At 40.4% G+C, this 17,953-nt stretch overlaps 2 protein-coding genes across 2 annotated transcripts; both read right to left on the reverse strand.

The window, feature by feature from the left end:
* Positions 1-51: 51 nt before the first annotated feature.
* ccnt1 (cyclin T1) lies at positions 52-7,943 on the reverse strand. The gene is made up of 9 exons (XM_051424309.1): positions 7,741-7,943; positions 6,699-6,780; positions 6,478-6,606; positions 5,787-5,847; positions 5,041-5,103; positions 4,873-4,927; positions 4,542-4,705; positions 4,299-4,369; positions 52-4,197 (listed from the first exon to the last, which is right to left on the reverse strand). Exons 1-9 carry the CDS (start codon positions 7,911-7,913, stop codon positions 2,890-2,892), a joined length of 2,106 nt encoding a protein of 701 aa, XP_051280269.1. The 5' UTR covers positions 7,914-7,943; the 3' UTR covers positions 52-2,889.
* Positions 7,944-9,612: 1,669 nt separating this feature from the next.
* Positions 9,613-12,566, reverse strand: LOC127376921 (tubulin alpha-1C chain). Its single transcript, XM_051424315.1, has 4 exons — positions 12,450-12,566; positions 11,508-11,730; positions 10,752-10,900; positions 9,613-10,663 (listed from the first exon to the last, which is right to left on the reverse strand). The coding sequence occupies exons 1-4, from the start codon at positions 12,450-12,452 to the stop codon at positions 9,683-9,685; spliced, it is 1,356 nt and encodes a 451-aa protein (XP_051280275.1). The 5' UTR covers positions 12,453-12,566; the 3' UTR covers positions 9,613-9,682.
* Between the last annotated feature and the right edge of the window lie 5,387 nt (positions 12,567-17,953).

A 17,953-nucleotide genomic window follows, 5' to 3' on the forward strand; every position in this document is an offset into this window, starting at 1 on the left:
TTTTAATACACCCACAATATTGCAGCAAAAAAAAACACGCACAACGCAATATTTTCTTAAAATATTTATTGACTTTAATTGAGAATAAAGCAACCACATTATATCAAAAAAAAGAACAGTGTTCACATATATCCTTTTAACTGAAAAACAAAAAACAAAATATCCCAAAACGTTTTATTTCCAGACCTGAGTGTCACTAAAAACACCAAGACGTGAAAAAACAAAACGCGAAACTTATTGTAGCTAATGTGATTTTTGCATTGTTAGGTTGCATGAGTGTCTTCCATTTTTTTTCTCACATATGGGTTTGTTTTGAAATGCGTGTTCCTTTTTGTATGACTCTCTCACAGCATCAAGTTTAATACTTAAATTGGAAGATTTGTCCAGATCAAATAAAACAATGTTTTTTTTTTGTTTTTTTTAAATGGCAATGACATATTGGACAACTATTCTAATAGTCTAACCATTATACATGTAACACTTTGTCAATTGCATTGTAGGCAAACCTACTGAGATAAATATTCAGTGCATTTACTGTTTCCCTGTTACAACCAAGAGTTGAATAACTAATAAAAACCTCTGCTGCCTGAGCAAAGAGCTGTACTCTTTCAGCTTATCTTCCATATAATCAAAGGGAACAAAAAACAATTGTACAACTGTATGGCTGATTTCTTGTACTGCATTACTGTGAACTGCCTAAAAATGAGTTTTTGATTACAAACTGATAAAAAAGAAAGCAGGTAAAAGAGCAGTAACACTATACAATCAAAACCATATAAAGCTTAGTATGAATTAAATGTACAGATGATACCCGATTCTCTCGCCAACAAATGGCACACTTTCCACCATTTTGCTCAAAAACAAAAGGCTGTGATCACACTGCAGGCACAAAGGGACCCTAATCTGATTTGGTTTTGCTCATATGTGACTCAGAGCTGTGAGAGCAGCAGAAATCACATGAAATCTGATCAGATTTTTCAGTGTGAACAGTCATATCAGAATTCATGTGACTACGTTATGTTATGCAGATCACTTCAGGATCATCACCCGCTCACACTGGAATCTGATTTTGGCCACATTTGAACAGTAATGTGAAAAAAAACAATCATATCTGAGCAATAAATCAGAATTGAGCACTCAGGCTTTCAGTGTGAACGTAGCCGAATTCATCATTAATTCAAATTTATTAGACAGTATTATACTTCATGCTTATGACCTTGTAGTGGAGGTAATGTCGATAACCTGCTTTGCAGTGTACGATTTACAGAACTAAAGAACACATGCAAACATTTTGAAGAATCATGGCTTGTGGATGGACCATAAACAACAATCTGAAGCTGAATATCCACCAATGTAGTTTTAAAGGTCACGACTCAGGTCATGACTCAAAAGAGCTTTTTTTTTAAAAAAAAAAACATGATTAAAATCAGACCAGCACAAATTGACAGGCGTACACTGGAGTTTACACATTTAAAAACGTCCCCAATAAGGAAATGTATAAATGAAAGACAACCATTAACAGCTGGATGACAGACAGATGTGGTTTGATTAGCCTTTGATATTGTGTATTTTGAATACTTTACTGTATACTGTGCTCGATATGGTCACCACAAAGTGAGCACCAGTAGAAAATATATTTTTTGTTTTACGGCAGTTTCACAGGGGACTCGTCTGACGGCGGGGCCATTCACGTTGCCTGTTTCCATCTTTGCATTTAGCTGCGATCACCCTCAAAGACCTCCAGAGGAAACTGATGAACAAGTGACAATTACATCACAGGACAAAAACTCACATTTCCTCTCTAGAGGGATTTTTTTTTTTATTGGAAATTCCTTCATTGTGACCATACCGGGTAGATATGTTTGAACTCTTTGAACCCTTTTGATAAAACCATAAATGTACTATATCCTTGGTATGAACTGTCCATTAGTGTAATCATTAGAGAACTGAATATGAATATTTTACAACCATTTAAAACAATGACTGCAACACTCAAAATCTAAAACCAAAAAAATTACAAGCTTTCCTTAATTTACATCTTTTTTTTTTTTGCAAATTTTTCTTAACAAAAATGTAAAAAATATTTCATGTTTTGTTTTTAAAACATTTTACAGTCTTTTGTACAAGTTTACCAAATAATACAGGAAATAAAATAGATAAACGGGGGGGGTTGGGCAGTCAGCTTTTTTTTTTTTTTTTTTTTTTTAGGTTATGGCTGTTAAAGAAAAATAAAGAAAATATTTTAAAAAAGACAAAAATATTGAAAAGATGGCTTTGGAGACATGCACTCTCAAACTAGCCTGTACAGTCTTGGTGGAGAAATATCCCTCTGCCCAAAAAAAGAACATAGAGGGAAAACCTTAAAAAAAAAAAAAAGGTACAAAAGGGGACTTTTTTTGTTTTGTTTTTTAAAAAGCATTCAATTAATAAATAACATACTATAAAAACATTATAAAAAGACAATCTGTAAGAAGATCTAACAGGTATATATGATGGAAATCTTTTAGTTTCCTCATGATTTCACTTCCTCCAAAACAGTGATGGTAAAAACACCAGGTCCCATCATCATCATCATCATCACATTTGAGTTTAAACAGAAGAACTAAAAAAAAAAAAAAAAAAAATTATCTACACTTTTCTGTAAATTGTTTTTCCTCACATTTTTCAAGCTTTTAAAGCCTCTCATTATTGCCCCACAAGTGAACTGTAAAAAGAAAAGGATTGAAAACTGATTTATCTCACCACTACATTTCGCTGCTGTCACACTATATATATAAAAAAAAAAAAAAATGTTGGGTGAGTTTAAAAATAAAAAAAGGAATACAATACTTTATGTAACAATATGGATGTTTCTGATGTCAAGTACAATGTACACAATACGTCAGGAACTCATTTGGGTAAGGGCGGCAGTGGGGGAGGTGGTTCTGAAGGTAGGGGTGGGGGCCTGGGGTTGCTCCCCCTGGAGCCACCACTGTACCGGTACTCCCCATACTGGGATCTGTAGTCAAACATGGACGGCTGGGACGGCTGGACCCCCTGCGCACTCAGAAGTGAGTTTAGCATTTCGAAAGTGTCCTGGTACTCGTTCGACTGGGCTCCGCCTGTCGCACCGTGTCCATTAGTGTCCGTCTTGTCGCCTTTGGAGTGCGAAAAGCTCCCCTGGTGGAGGGGAAGGCCCAGGTTGGGCAGAATGTCGGGACCGTGCCCCAGAGTTTGTCCAGAGGAGGAAGACAGGGACGGCAGCTGGTAGGGATTCCTAGAGGACTTGCTGACTTTAGAGGCAGCGTGAGAGCCCGCCGTGGTATCTTGGGAGTGTGTCCTCTTACGTGAGGTGGAAGAGGACGAAGAGCTCGTTCTAGAGGAGTCGCTGGGGACTTTTTTGCTGCTTCCGACCGCTCCGCCGGTACTGGATGAATGTTTGTGTGAAGAGGAGAGTGAGGCACTGCCAGAGGAGGAATGGTGGTGGTGGTGGTGATGATGGTGATGGTGGTTAGACCTTTCCCTGTGCTTGTCCCTGCTCTTGCCCTCCTCTCCTGAACTCCCCCGTTGCTTCTCAGGCACTCGTATTCTGACTTTGATGTCCTGATCCTGACCTCGGGCGCTGGCTCCGTGCCCGCTGCCTCCTCCCCCAGCTAGGGGGAAACGCATTTTCAGAGAGCTCCTGTCGTGCCTCTCCTTCTCCAGGGGGATTTTCAGAATTATTGGAGAAGGATTGGACACATCAGAGGAGGAGGAGCTGGACTGCTGGTGATGATGCTGCTGCTTGTCCTTCCTCTGCTGCTGACCAATGAGAGCCTGGGCAGCGTTCGCATAGTCCCTCTTCACGCTGGCCTCCATGTTCTCCAGCTTCCTCTTCTGGGCGGCCAGGACGTCTGCGTTCTTGGCGCGGTACTCACTCAGTGATACCTTGGCTGGGGCATGAACCTCGTTGTTGGGCTGCTGCTGCTGCTGCTGCTGTTGTTGCTGCTCAGTTACAGCCGCACCTTTCCCACTCCAAGTCTGAGCACTGCCAGATGCACCCCTGTCCTTGTCGCCCATGGACGAGGAAGAAGAAGAGGCAGAAGGTGGAGCTGAGAGGCTCATCAGGCCCGCCACGGTGCTCTCTGATGAGGCCATGGAGATCATGCTCATCATGGCGTCCCTTTGGTCCCCTTCCTCCTGGACTTTTGTCTTGGCTTTTGGTGTCTGACCTCCAGCCTGGAGCCAAGAAAAGAGACAACCAATGAAATGCAAGTCAACAAAAAATGCACAATGAAGGATGTATTGGTCACAAAGAAGCAATGGGGGAAAAACTGTACCTTCCAGTTGCGAATCCGTTTCAACCGGCTGGGTGTTTTCTCTAGAATCTGCAGGAACTCATGTGTGAGCTCTGAAAAGAAGTTGTAAATAAGGGAGTGAAGCTCAGCTGGAGAAAGTTAAAAACTTTCAAATCATCAGTTATCAGATTAATCTATAACCAATGTATGATTTGAATTTCAAAACATGTTCTTCCTGCTTGTACTTGGAAAATACTGAATAGTGAAATCATTTCCAGCACATACCATCCAGCAGCTCGAGGGTAACTGTGGGATCAACATACTCCCACCAGTGTTTGCCGTCTGTAGACACAGGGATCTCCCAGTTGGACCACTTGCAGGCGAGATGGATGCACACACAGGCCACAACCGGCGGACTATACTGCAGGCAGAACGTGGTCAAGTGCAGACTACGTGGCAGGATACGTCCCGGAAGGAAAGAAAACAGAAACAGGAGGAGAGAGAACAGATATTCAGTATATTGAGTTTGGAATTGATATAACACATGCTGCACTATTTTACTGTTCATATGAAAAAAACACAGAAGCTTATGTTTTACAGTGAACTGTGAATATACCTGTTTGTGGCCATAAAGTATGATGTTTGAGCCAAATCCTTACTCGCTGGAACAACAATAGAACAAAAAAACACACTTAAAATCTGCTAAAGGAACAATTTAATGTTCAAACTTCAAATCAGCAACATCCAAACAGAATTTAACGTAAATTGAAGAGTTGATGCTCACCTCTGACAAGCTGAGTGCACTTGACAACGTGAGTGTGTGGATGGTCAATGGTGATTTCAAAAGCTGTAATAAAAAAGGGACAAAAAGAGACACGGCTTCATAAATGAAATGCAGAAGCCAAACTAACATATGCACCATTTAGATTTCATTCAATCCCATTCAACTCCCTGGAAACCAGAAAATAAATGCTGTTATATCAAACTATGTGTTGTAAAGAATATTCATGGGGTCTTCCAATAACATCCTGAATGACGTGAAAACATAAAATTATAAGTCTTTTCCCAATTCTTTCTTGGTTGCGACATCGAATCTTGCTTTAAAAAAAAAAAAAATGTATTTGTTGTTTTCAATTAAATCATTAAATTATCTTCTTCAGCTGCCTACTTCCAAGCTTGAAAGCATGGGAAAGGATTAAGCAGGTGTAGCACAGATGCTAAAAGCAATACAATGATTCATCACATGGTCTTCAAACATTTGGCTTAAAAATATAACCCAAAAAAAAAATAAAAAAATTAAAAGAGGGAAACGTTAAAGTTAAGGACATAATAGAAACAAAAAAAAGGGGAAACAATGGGTAATGTAGCAAGCGGCTAATATGAAGCGTGAATGTCCCTTTCCAGTGCTGCTAACCGCTTATGGGCTTTCTGTAGACAAAAGTAAAACAGGTTAGCACTATTTTTTTTTTATAATCAAAAATGTGTTTCTGGAGGGAAATCAAGGGACCCAGTTCTTCCTTCCCAACTTACCCAAGGTCTGGAGTATTATGCTCTCAAGAATGACCAGGTCTTGGGCTTGTTGCAGGTAGGCCTGAGGTTGAGAGGACAGGAGGCACGTTACTCACTGGGAGGCCTCTATCCGTTTGTCAAACATATTAAACCCACCTTCTCACGTAGAATTGACGAAGCAATGAAACGGTTATGATCTACAAACTGAGTACAGACGCACTTGTTTTACAACTGTTAAACATGACATTACCTGGAGGACTGAACCTACAGACACTGGGATGCATTGCTCTCTCGACCCCGTGTATCTAGCAGCCCCAATGTCTGAGGTAGCAACAGCTCAAAACAAAAACAACCCTTTCAAGCAATTGTACCCAGTTTAAATGCATTGTGCAAAAAAGAGAGAAGAAGACAAACCCAAATATCTGTTAACTTTATGACAACATACATTACATCTAAAAAGCATCAACACTGAAGCTGCTGTTGGAAAATCCTCTGCTCCAGAAGAAGGAAATGTGTCACACATTTAAGTAGCTTCAACTCAAAGTGCAGCCACACAGGAAGTTTTATAGACAAATTGTTGATTCTGAATGTACACAAAATAATTAGTTAAATTATTAAAAACAGATAAACACATATTCTTCTGATGAAATAATACATTCCCCTTGAGGCGGAGCACAATTGCAGGCGATTTTCACTACATCCCAACACTTACATCACTGCGTACATCTGGTGAAGGATCCTGAGGATTGAGGCATGCATGGGCCACCTTTATAACATGTTCCAGCTTTCGGGGCTGCTCCTCGACCTTCGCAGCGAGGAAGAGCGCGGCGGGAGAAATAACCTGGTGGCAAACCAAAACAAATTCATGAGTTGACTGACGGGCAGTTTGCATCAGGGACTTTTGGGGGGGCGAGCGCGACAAAGAATACCTACATTTCTGTGAAACCTGGTGAATGACTGGACCATGTAGAATCGATGCATGTACACAATCGCTGTGTTAATTGTAAGTTGGGACCTGATGCATGGTAGTTAAGGATACAGTAGCAAACAGTAGTGTAACACAGGTCGAAACACATGCAGAAAATGCCACATATTTACTGATACAGATGCAGTGTGGGGGATATATAACAGGTCAGCCGGGCACGGTGACTGGCTTAGGATTTTGGGGTATAATAGGGAAGATGTGGGGCAATCAGGCAATCACTACAGGACTGTATGCTGGCGAGGTAGATAGCTTTTTCAGTTCAAGCCATCAGAGAATATTCAAGATGATCCCAATAATGGATTTTCACCTGGATAAATGTATCGTGACACAAGATAATATTATATATTTCCCCATCCCTGATTGTGACTGTGAGTAGGGGGGATCATTGGTCTATATGTTTAATTACATAACCAGAGAGCTTTCATTTAAATAATGAGTTATAATTCTCAACATCACCTCAGCCAAACATCTCACAGTAACAGAACAACAAAGTTGAAACCCCAGTTAGCTCCCCGCATCAGTCAGAGGTTAGTTAGTTTATTATTATGGATATAACCTACAATAAGGGTTTGTCTTTAAAGATTAAAAAAAAACACGGAAACACGTTTTAAAAAAACCCCCAACATCTGAAGGAAGGTCGCTCCTCTCTACCTCTCTAACTCTTTAACACTTACAGAGCGAGGCTAAGCTGAAGCTAACGTCCTGAAGGCCCCGCCGACCACACAGGCCTCCGCGGCCCCGCTTCAGCCTCACTACGCCGCCGTTAGATAACGTTAGCTGGGGCCGCCTTCACGCAACAAAAACCCCCCGAGACGAGCCCCAAACACACACACACACAAACTTAAACCACACACAGACAGACAGCAGCCATGCTCTCGACCCAACCCGGCTTCATGAGGAGCTAAACTTCGCTCGCTAACAGGCTAACGTTGAGCTAGCCGTCCCTCGACAAAAAAAAAAAAAAAAAAAAAAATAAGAAATGAAGGATACACATTGAGCCGCTGTCCCATGTCCTGGAGCAGGTTGGCCGCCTGTTGCCTGTAGGACAGCTCCTTGTCGGGATCAAGTCCAGCTCGCCGTGAGGGGCTGTTGTCGATCTGCTGTCGGGTGTAGTACCATTTGTTATTACAGCTTGCGGGGAGAGAACGAAACGAAGCCGCCATCACTGAGAAGGACGATAGTTTAAAATTTCTGCGCGTCACAGGAACACACGTCACGCCGCGCGGTGACGTCGGCGCCGGCGGTGCCCCGGATGATCGGCCGACTGAGGGAGACATTGAAGAGGGAGAAAGACAACAACAACGGGGAGAGAGAGAAAGGGGCTCCAAATGTCGCCTCCCTGACCCGGGCTGGAGGGAACTGTGGTGTTTAAGAGCGAATAATGATCCCTCGCTTTTATCCCTGCAAGGTGTTTTTGTAAAGATGTATAGAAAGGGTTTAAACAGAAGATTTATATCGGTTATTTTGGTTGCAGTTCCCCATTCTTGTTATTTGTGCTTTTATTTCCCCCAGTATATTGTTTTACCATTTTATATAAAAAAAATGTGTTGTTGTCCACAAATCTACATTTTCCAATTATAAACCATTTATTTTTTTAAAGTAACATTTATAAAACATTACTTTACTTCCATACTGTGAAAATAAAGCAATCCAAACTTTACGGTTATTTACCTTGTATAATTATTTAACTAATGTATTGTTTGTGTCTGTCCCCCATATTGTCTATGTCTAAATAAAGTTTTAAAAAATTAATTAAAAATAAAAGATGGCACTAAAACCATTTTTATTTCCTCTTTATTGAACAAATGTAGATCAGAATCAGAATCAGGTTTATTGCCAAATAGGGCATTTGCCTTAGTAAATAGGTGCTTTACAGTAAACATGGAGAGTATAAATAAAGATAAAAGTAGAAATAGATAAAAAGAGACTATAAATATATAAAAATAGAGACAATATGTACAAAATAATTGTTGTTTAATTGATAGGCGACCAATTAGATGGATAGATTACATCATGCAGTAGTTAAGTATATGATCTGTAATCTTCATTATTAACAGACAGGTTATTTCTGTTCTTCTCAGGCTAAAACTCTGGAAACATTTAGTAGTAAAATAACTGAAATTGAGAGTGGTTTTCCATTTTTAACTGGTGTAAAGTTCAAACATGTGTTGAACGCCACCGCCCCCAAGTGACTGAAGTGAGTGGAGTCATTTTAAATCTTCTCAGTGATTCTCTACTTTATTCATCAGTGTACCTCTTTTAAAATAGTTATAAGTGCCCCCTGCAAGCAAAACACACTGAATGCATCACTAGATTAAGAATCACGTAACTATATTACAGTTATTGACTCAATAACACTAAGATGGAGTCTCCTTGAGAAATAGCAGAAAACATGGACTTGTGTTTACAGCAGTTAGCAGCACCGAAAAATAAAATATAAAATGTGGTTTACGTGGCATTTACATTTAATTAATTCTATAGTACATTTATCTTAGGAATTATGCATGCTTTGGTATTTTTTCAACATTAAATGTAATGGAAACCAAAGTGGTAGAAATACTCTCCTTTGGACAAACAATGTTCTAAGTCCTAAACAAATTACTAAAGAACTAAAAGACAGATTTCTTATGTTAAACATTGAACAGTGGCTTAGAGCAGTTCAATATTAACGTACCAATATTACATAAAATGTAATTATTCCTAATCTATCTATAGTGAAACCTATGGACAGAATAGTCCCCTTTACAATCTAAGACTTAAACCAGTTCACGTCTACCAGAGACAGCAGCACAAGTCCAACTACAGAACGGTGTGTTTAATGAGCTGTGTAATGAATCCAAGTGTATTAAAGAGAATCAATAATGCAGTCAATGAACAAACTTTATTTTATCTTCAGAGGCAGAGATTAGTACATGGGAATGCCTGTGCCTGTTTAATACTCCTCTCCTTCGTCCTCACCCTCCTCTCCCACACTATCAGCTCCAACCTCCTCATAGTCCTTCTCCAGAGCCGCCATATCCTCTCTGGCCTCAGAGAACTCTCCCTCCTCCATACCCTCACCCACGTACCAGTGAACAAAGGCCCTCTTGGCGTACATCAGATCGAACTTGTGGTCGAGCCGAGCCCAGGCCTCTGCGATGGCAGTGGTGTTGCTCAGCATGCACACAGCCCTCTGGACCTTGGCCAGATCTCCACCAGGAACTACGGTGGGTGGCTGGTAGTTGATGCCAACCTTGAACCCAGTGGGGCACCAGTCCACAAACTGGATAGTGCGCTTGGTTTTGATGGTGGCAATAGCAGCATTAACATCTTTGGGCACAACATCGCCACGATACAAGAGGCAGCAAGCCATGTACTTGCCGTGGCGAGGGTCGCATTTCACCAGCTGATTGGCCGGCTCGAAGCAGGCGTTGGTGATTTCAGACACCGTTAACTGCTCGTGGTAAGCCTTCTCAGCTGAGATAACCGGGGCGTAGGTGGCCAGAGGGAAGTGGATACGGGGATATGGCACCAAGTTGGTCTGGAACTCTGTCAGATCAACATTGAGGGCGCCGTCGAAGCGAAGGGAAGCAGTGATGGAGGACACGATCTGACTGATCAACCTGTTCAGGTTGGTGTAAGACGGACGCTCGATATCGAGGTTCCTGCGGCAGATATCGTAGATGGCCTCGTTGTCCACCATGAAGGCACAGTCAGAGTGCTCCAGGGTGGTGTGGGTGGTCAGGATGGAGTTGTAGGGCTCCACCACAGCGGTGGACACCTGAGGAGCTGGGTAGACGGAGAACTCCAGCTTTGACTTCTTGCCATAGTCAACGGATAAACGCTCCATCAGCAGGGAGGTGAAACCAGAGCCGGTGCCACCTCCGAAGCTGTGGAAGACCAGGAAGCCCTGAAGGCCGGTGCACTGGTCAGCCTGAGGACAGAGAGACAATCACTAATGAGATACAGTAATGTCCTTTCATTTGATATTCTGAAATTAAATTCTGTTCCATTTGACCCACCAGTTTACGCATCCTGTCCAGCACCAGGTCGATGATCTCTTTGCCGATGGTGTAGTGTCCGCGGGCGTAGTTGTTAGCAGCATCCTCCTTGCCGGTGATCAGCTGCTCAGGATGGAACAGCTGGCGGTAGGTCCCAGTGCGCACCTCATCTAAAAAAAATAAATAAATGACCATTAGGGATGTCCTGATCCAATCTTGATTAGTATCAGCACCGGCATTTTAAAAATCAAGTCTCGTATTGGCTTTGTTGAGCTTTATTGATCCGATCTTTTGTTGCAAGTCATCTCTGTAGGAGAGACAGCAGGAGCGACCACGCCCGCTGCAGAGTTTCATCATGGGCGGGGCCGCCTGTGCAACAGCCCCCAACAAACACAAAGCCAATAAATGTAATTTGCACTAAAGATGTAGAGACTATGAAAAAGTATACTGTTAATTCAGGTAAAAGCTACACTGAAGCAACAAACACTGGAGAGAGAAACTCCTTCCACACAGCCACTAGACAAAAAAATATAAGAATAAATGAATTGTCAAGCATATATAGTGGATTATTTTAATAACTTTAATGTACTTCTATTTTACACTGGACCCCACATTATCTCAAAACAAATACAAGTATTATGACATTAAATTACTGACTGGGGGCCTAAAAAAAAAAAAACTTGTTTGGGACATCCCCAATTACTGAGAGATTATAGGAGGGTTTAAACAGCAACCACACACACACTTATTTGTTGTATCCATTAAATGTCAGTTCACCAATGACGGTCGGCTCCAGGTCCACAAAGACAGCCCTGGGGACGTGCTTTCCGGCTCCAGTCTCACTGAAGAAAGTGTTGAAGGAGTCGTCTCCTCCTCCGATGGTCTTGTCACTGGGCATCTGTCCGTCCGGCTGGATCCCATGTTCCAGGCAGTAAAGCTCCCAGCAGGCATTGCCGATCTGAACACCGGCCTGACCGACGTGCACCGAGATACACTCACGCTGGAGGAAAAAGAGAGAGAACAAAGGCAGTTTGTGACACTTGCTAGAGCTGCAGCATCTGCTCAATTATTAATTAATTAATCTCCAGCTATTGTGATAATTGCTTAGTCATTTTGAGTCCTTTAAGATGTAAAAAAAATACAAATTATCTGATTTAAGCTTATCAAATGTGAACATTTTCTGCTTTCTTTAGGTCATTTATGACTAAAAACTGGATATATTTGGATTGTGCACAGACACAAAACATTTGAGGACGTCACTTTGGTAGACAGCAAGCCTTTTCTGAGGGGTTCAGGGACTAAATCAGTAGGTTAATAGAGAAAACGACATTATTATTTAAGACATAAACGCATTTTAACCACGAGATGCTTCAGATTACTCAGCACATTTTGGACAAAGGCACGCAGAGGCAGAGATGATGATGACCACCATGGACCGAGACACAGTCTGCGCATTCAAAATCACCCTTTTTAAAATGCAATTACAGGACCTAAACAGCCAGATGGGCCAATGCATCAGATATAATTAAGGCTGCAGATAACAGTTCGTCCGTTAGCGAGCTAACAGTTCGCCAGTTAGCGAGCCAATTGTTCGCCGGTGCGGTGATGCCCATTAAGAGCCGTTTGAACCGATAACTGGTGTTAATTGGTGTGTGGGGTTTGTTAGCTCGGTTAAATCGAACATAAATACATCCCATAATTCCGTTATTCCATACTCACCATGTTTTCTGACGGTGCGTTTTAAAGGAGTTGACGATGACGAGACAAATTTCGCGCTACACCTCTCGGCTGTGTTCAAGGATTTTAAGCTATATGAGATGTTGCTAGTTGGGGTGTATTTATACTCGCTTTGCGCGGGGGGGGCGGCCGTCGAATCCGATTGGTTGAGAGCGGCGCGAGCTCCTTCCCCATTGGTTCAACAATCGGCGGAGTGATTTACAGACTGAGCACGGCGGTGTGAGCTGGAAACAGCGAGCTCAGCCGGTAGTTAGCGCTAATGAGCAGCGGCTGGGAGAGAGACAGGGAGAGAGACAGACAGACAGAGAGAGAGAGAGACAGACCGCTGCAGCTTCTACTGTCACCCGGAGCTCTGCTACTGCTGTCTGCAAACGTTGTGTTGTTGCTAAGCTAACGGATCAGAGAGGCTCGCTGTGTGTGTGTGTGTGTGTGGGATGAAGGTTACACACTGCAGGCCGAACCACTGCGCCACAATAGGATAAATAAAATAGTAAACAGAAGGTTTTTTTTTTTTTTTTTTTTAATCTCATATCAGTGATGCTTCTGAGTCTGTTCTGGATCAGTACGCGTGTGAGGATGAGCACAGCGGTGTCGCACACTCCCGCACGAAGTGGAGGCCGACGTAAAGTAGTCCCCAAACTGTATGTGAGCATTGGCCTTTAACACCGACGCTGATGTGTTTATTGTAGTTCCCAAAGATAAATAAAATATGCAGTTTATCCTAAATGTTAAATCTATAGCAGCACACATATGAATGTAAAACACATTTATTATACAGCCTCACACACTTTACACTTTACAGGATGCATGCTTATAGTGTGTATCATCATGTTTTATAGTTTTATATTATGCTTTTTGAAGGTAATACTGTCCTATAATATTTCTATAATCTCCAGTATCATTTCCAGCCAGTGCTGTCTGCAGTGTTTTCTACCAGGAAGGGTGCACCTGTGATTCCTATTAGCCAGACTTCCTGCCTGTCACTGTGATTATAGATCAATATTCATACATTTCTTACGTAGGATTTAGAGCCTGTGGTTCACGATGGCCGACGCCTGAAGGCCCTCCACAGCTCTTTGTTCTGTCGGTGCTCTGAGACGTCTCTGGCCTCGTATAGATCTGGGTGATCTCTGATTTATGACAGCTCTGGCCTGATTCCTTTTCCAAAGCGCCCGCACATACACTATGTGGTGACATTACATGGTGCTGCTATAAAGGAGCTTCCTGTTTCTGGTTCTTCGTGTGTTCACTGTGCTCTGCCCTCCTTTTTCTGTATTTCTTTGTGTTTTGCTGCAAGCATGGCTTCTATTTGTAGTCTCACAGCACCTTGAAACTACATTTCCCAAGAGGTGGGGGGTTCTTCCTGCAGGGTGAACGCAGCTGTTTTGCATACTGCTGTTGATGGAGGCTGGTTATTTGCGCCTGTCTGTCCATTGTAGTGTTTTGTATGATGAATGTCAGATAGACCGAAAGCTTCCTAAATAAAGTGATATATGAATGTCAGTGTGATCTCAGTACAGCAGCACAGGATGAACAGACCCTCCACTGACTCCACCACCTACTGGCGAGAGCAATAAATGTGTAATTGAGCAAGAGAACTAAATGTTATACTGTTCAATAAATTGTTAAATTAAAGGTTTTTAAAGTCCCCCTCCAGTCAGATTTCACTCAGTTTATCTTCTCGTTCCTACAGTCTGATGTCTGAATGATGAGTTTGACTCTAGAAGCATGTTTTCACATTCATTTGCTAAAAGTGTAAAGTTTCTCTGAGCTCATTAAAAATCTGATTTTAAGGGGCGGGGCCTACGAGCAGAATTGGTGACATCACAATTACAACAACACACATTCTGTCGTTTTTAACGAGGTAGACGGAGTTTTTAATGATTTTAATGTGAAAATTATACTATAAAAATAAGACATACAGACCAAACAGAGTATTTGTATATCTTACTACTACTACTACTACTAATAATAATACTAATAATAATAATAATAATCGTGACTGAACGTGCAGAAGATGAAATCATCCACCAAAATAAATAATAATAAATAATAAATAAAATTCAGTCATCAGTGAGACAGAGAGAGAGAGACAGAAGTCATTTTAATAATGCACCACATTTAAGGATGGCGTCATTATGGGTGAAGTGTAACATTACTGTTTCCATAGTAACACGTCGGCACGCTAAGTGACCCATATGGTTTATAGTGGGACTGCTTATTTACATTATTGATTAATCGATTAGTTGTTTCCTCCAGAAAACGGCGACGCCTCAAATGTCTGGTCCACAACCCAAAGACATTCAGTGCAGAAGGAAACCAGAACATATTAAATCAGTAGGCTAATCAATAACATTTATGTTCTTTAAAAATGACTCAAAACGATCATTCAGTCATTAAAATAGTTCAGTGTTTAATAGTTAATGGTATCTGGATAATTCAGGGTACAAATCTGGACTATGAGAAGAACTTGATCAATATTATTTAATCCTGTTTTAAACTAAGGCTTGACATTTTATAACTAAATATAGTATCTTTATTTACTTGTGTAACTCAATGTTTTTAATTGATATAATGTAATTTATATTATTTATATACTTTCCAATAAATAGGCCTTCGCCTTTGTTGTTTTTTCAGTGTCTAACCAACGTACATTTATCAGTTTATATAAAGTTTAATAGACTTATAATAAACACTTTTCAGCCTCAAATAACCTCAATCTGAACCAAACGTTTACAGACAAATAGACATAACTGGTCTTTTATTAAACAAATTGCTCAGTTGGATACTAATGAGGATATTTAGTTTATTTAATATATATTTATCTAAATCAGGGTCAGAGCTAATAAATGGCTGTATTAATATATGAACTGATGATGAAGCTCACAGTTTCACTTGCTATTGCAGACGTTTGTCACAAGGTGGCAGCATTGAGTCATATTGATGTTGTTCCAATAAGTGCATCATTGATCTTTCTTCCTGTGTGCTGTGACCCTGTAGTGTAAAGTAGTAGATCAATAAACAAACATCTTGTAACATATTCCTGTTAAAACACGTAAAGGACTTTATTTGTTGAGATATATACGCAACTGGAAAAGATCCTGGAAAATTATTTCTTACAAAGAGTGGGAACCCTGTTTTCTTTCTGTATTAAATAATAATAATGTGCTTGTTGTTAATGGTGTTATTAATCACTCCAGATGAGACATAGTTTGGAGATGGAAAGACATACATTTTATAGAATAAATGATTATTAGTAAAATAATGGATACATTAATACTCAAATAATTGCCTACTTTAAAACAAACTTGCTAATGAAGGCCAGACCTGAGCCATATCTCCATGTGAAATTATGAAAATTCATCCTGTAAACATTTCCTGCTACTTTCTATAAAAGGCCTTCACTTAATTTTTAACGTTATTCTTTTGCAGAAATCTTATTTGTGAATTTTATTCTTATTATGACAGAAACTGGTCATTTCACTTCCTGTCATTTAAAAGCAGCACACACTGAAAAATCAATAAGCAAGTTTAAATTTATTGTCTGCAGTGAAATCATACATTGGAGATAAACAATATATCTCGGTGGAGATTAGAAATGACATTGTTTATATAACTGGAAAGTTCCAGTGATACAGATACAGAAGAGGTTTCATTGTTGGATTTGAAGGCACAAAACACAATCACAAAGAGCTGTATTTGACACAAAGCCACAGTTTAGAACCATTTCCATTGAAGCGAACTCCCGAATAAGGAAATCTTCGTAGTACGACCAATGCTGACACCTGTTCCCAGGACTTGTACCCCCACACCTGACTGACCAGCGCTAAACCCGGTGTCCGCTGCCAGACCGACTGTAGCTTTCACTGGACCAGCAGTGGCTGAAGCACTGGCCAATTCTGCTTTGACACCGGCTCTGAGACCTGATTCCGAGTCTCCGAACCCTACGCCAACGGTGGGGCCTCTAGCTTCTGCTCCCAAATCGCCGACTTTAGCACGAACATAAACCAGTCCTGCAGCAGAGTACTCAAATCCATCATCAAATGAACCGCTTCCCGAATAAGCATTAGCAGCATAGAAACCAGGCCGGTCGAACGGTTCGGGGTCCCCATGCAGTTCTTTACCCACATTTTCAACTGCTTTGGCTGAAAACAAAGAGAGAACACATTTTGTAGATAGTTATTTTGTTTTCTTTTTAAAATCTACAAAAGTCCTATGATTTAATTAAACAGTGATAAACTTTTTGTACTAGCAAATTGTACACATGAACATACACTAGATACACAGGTTTATATATGTGTAAGTTTGGGCATTTTGTTTTCCTCCTGTGAGATCTGTCCGCTCTTTAAGGTTTATTAAAAGGCAATCTGTCTCCTCAGTAGTCCTCACTATATTATATTAATTAGAGGACACTATACACTGCTGCACAAAGGATATTATTCTTACTATGATGATGTTTGCCTACCTGACATCTTCAGGACAAGTAGTTTATTCTGAAAGACAAACAGGAAACGTCAGCAGTGGATTAGTTTCTCAGTGGAAACTGCTTCGAGTGGAATAAAATTAACTGTGGTAATATAAATATCCTGTATAGGTCCATAGCAAGTTATTATATTATACATTGTTCATCAATGATCAGTCAGCATAATCATTCAGTTAAGGAATAATAAAATATGAACGATACACTTTTGTTTGCACTATAAATGATTTCACTTACCTGAATCAGGTTGCTTGGGTTACAGATGGCAAACGTCGGATGCACTCAGCTTAACTGTTGTAAGTACAGCCCACTGTGGTCCATATATACCAGACTGAAAACAAAACTAAAAGTATGAAACAGCTCAGAACACAATGCGGCAGGGTGGGGGAAGTCCTCCGAGGTCACAAAAACAAAGTATAGAGAAAGTTACTAAAGTAAAGAAAGAAAGCAAATAGTCACTATAGGACTCCTCAACACATCATGTATGGTCTATATTTAACCATACAGTGAAAATACAAAGAAATTGTACTGTTCAAATTTTCTTTTAAAGTTATTTTGGGGCTTTTTTATGCTTTTTTTTGCTGTATTTCTACTTTTACTTGATAATGTCGTGCTCAGTAGGGGACAGGATTTTGGTATTAGCAAAAATATTAATAATTATTAAAAATAATTATTAAAATTTAATAATGTAAATTAATTATTAGGGTAATTAAGTATTTAATATTTTGATTATTAATTACTGAAGGGGACTAATATCAAATCTGCAATTTGCAGTCTCAAAAGTCTATGTGGGTTACTTTAACTTTTAATATCAAAATATTTAAATTAAAGGGGAAACCATACATACGAAGGCGTGAATGCAAGCACTGACCACAGCAACCAGCAAGTTGTATACGATACACGTACACGGTATTGTGTTGTGTGCTAGGGGAGCTTTAAAATGTGGTGCATGTCGGCATACCGACCGTCATCAGAATCCTTCATTTTTATTCTTTTGTGCTTTTAT

Source organism: Dicentrarchus labrax, unplaced genomic scaffold (assembly GCF_905237075.1).
Source record: "Dicentrarchus labrax unplaced genomic scaffold, dlabrax2021, whole genome shotgun sequence".
NCBI lineage: Eukaryota > Metazoa > Chordata > Actinopteri > Moronidae > Dicentrarchus > Dicentrarchus labrax.

Bases quoted from the DNA above. Each gene is read 5' to 3' on its own strand.
- ccnt1 (XM_051424309.1), bottom strand. From the start codon at position 7,913: ATGGCGGCTTCGTTTCGTTCTCTCCCCGCAAGCTGTAATAACAAATGG. The intron at 4,706-4,872 runs GTATATTCACAG...CCTGCCACGTAG, and splicing joins TACTTTATGGCCACAAACAG to TCTGCACTTGACCACGTTCT. The intron at 4,198-4,298 runs GTACAGTTTTTC...TCTTGGCTCCAG, and splicing joins AACGGATTCGCAACTGGAAG to GCTGGAGGTCAGACACCAAA.
- LOC127376921 (XM_051424315.1), bottom strand. The intron at 10,901-11,507 runs GTGAACTGACAT...TATTTTTTTTAG, and splicing joins CCTGGAGCCGACCGTCATTG to ATGAGGTGCGCACTGGGACC. The intron at 10,664-10,751 runs GTGGGTCAAATG...CTCTGTCCTCAG, and splicing joins TGGACAGGATGCGTAAACTG to GCTGACCAGTGCACCGGCCT.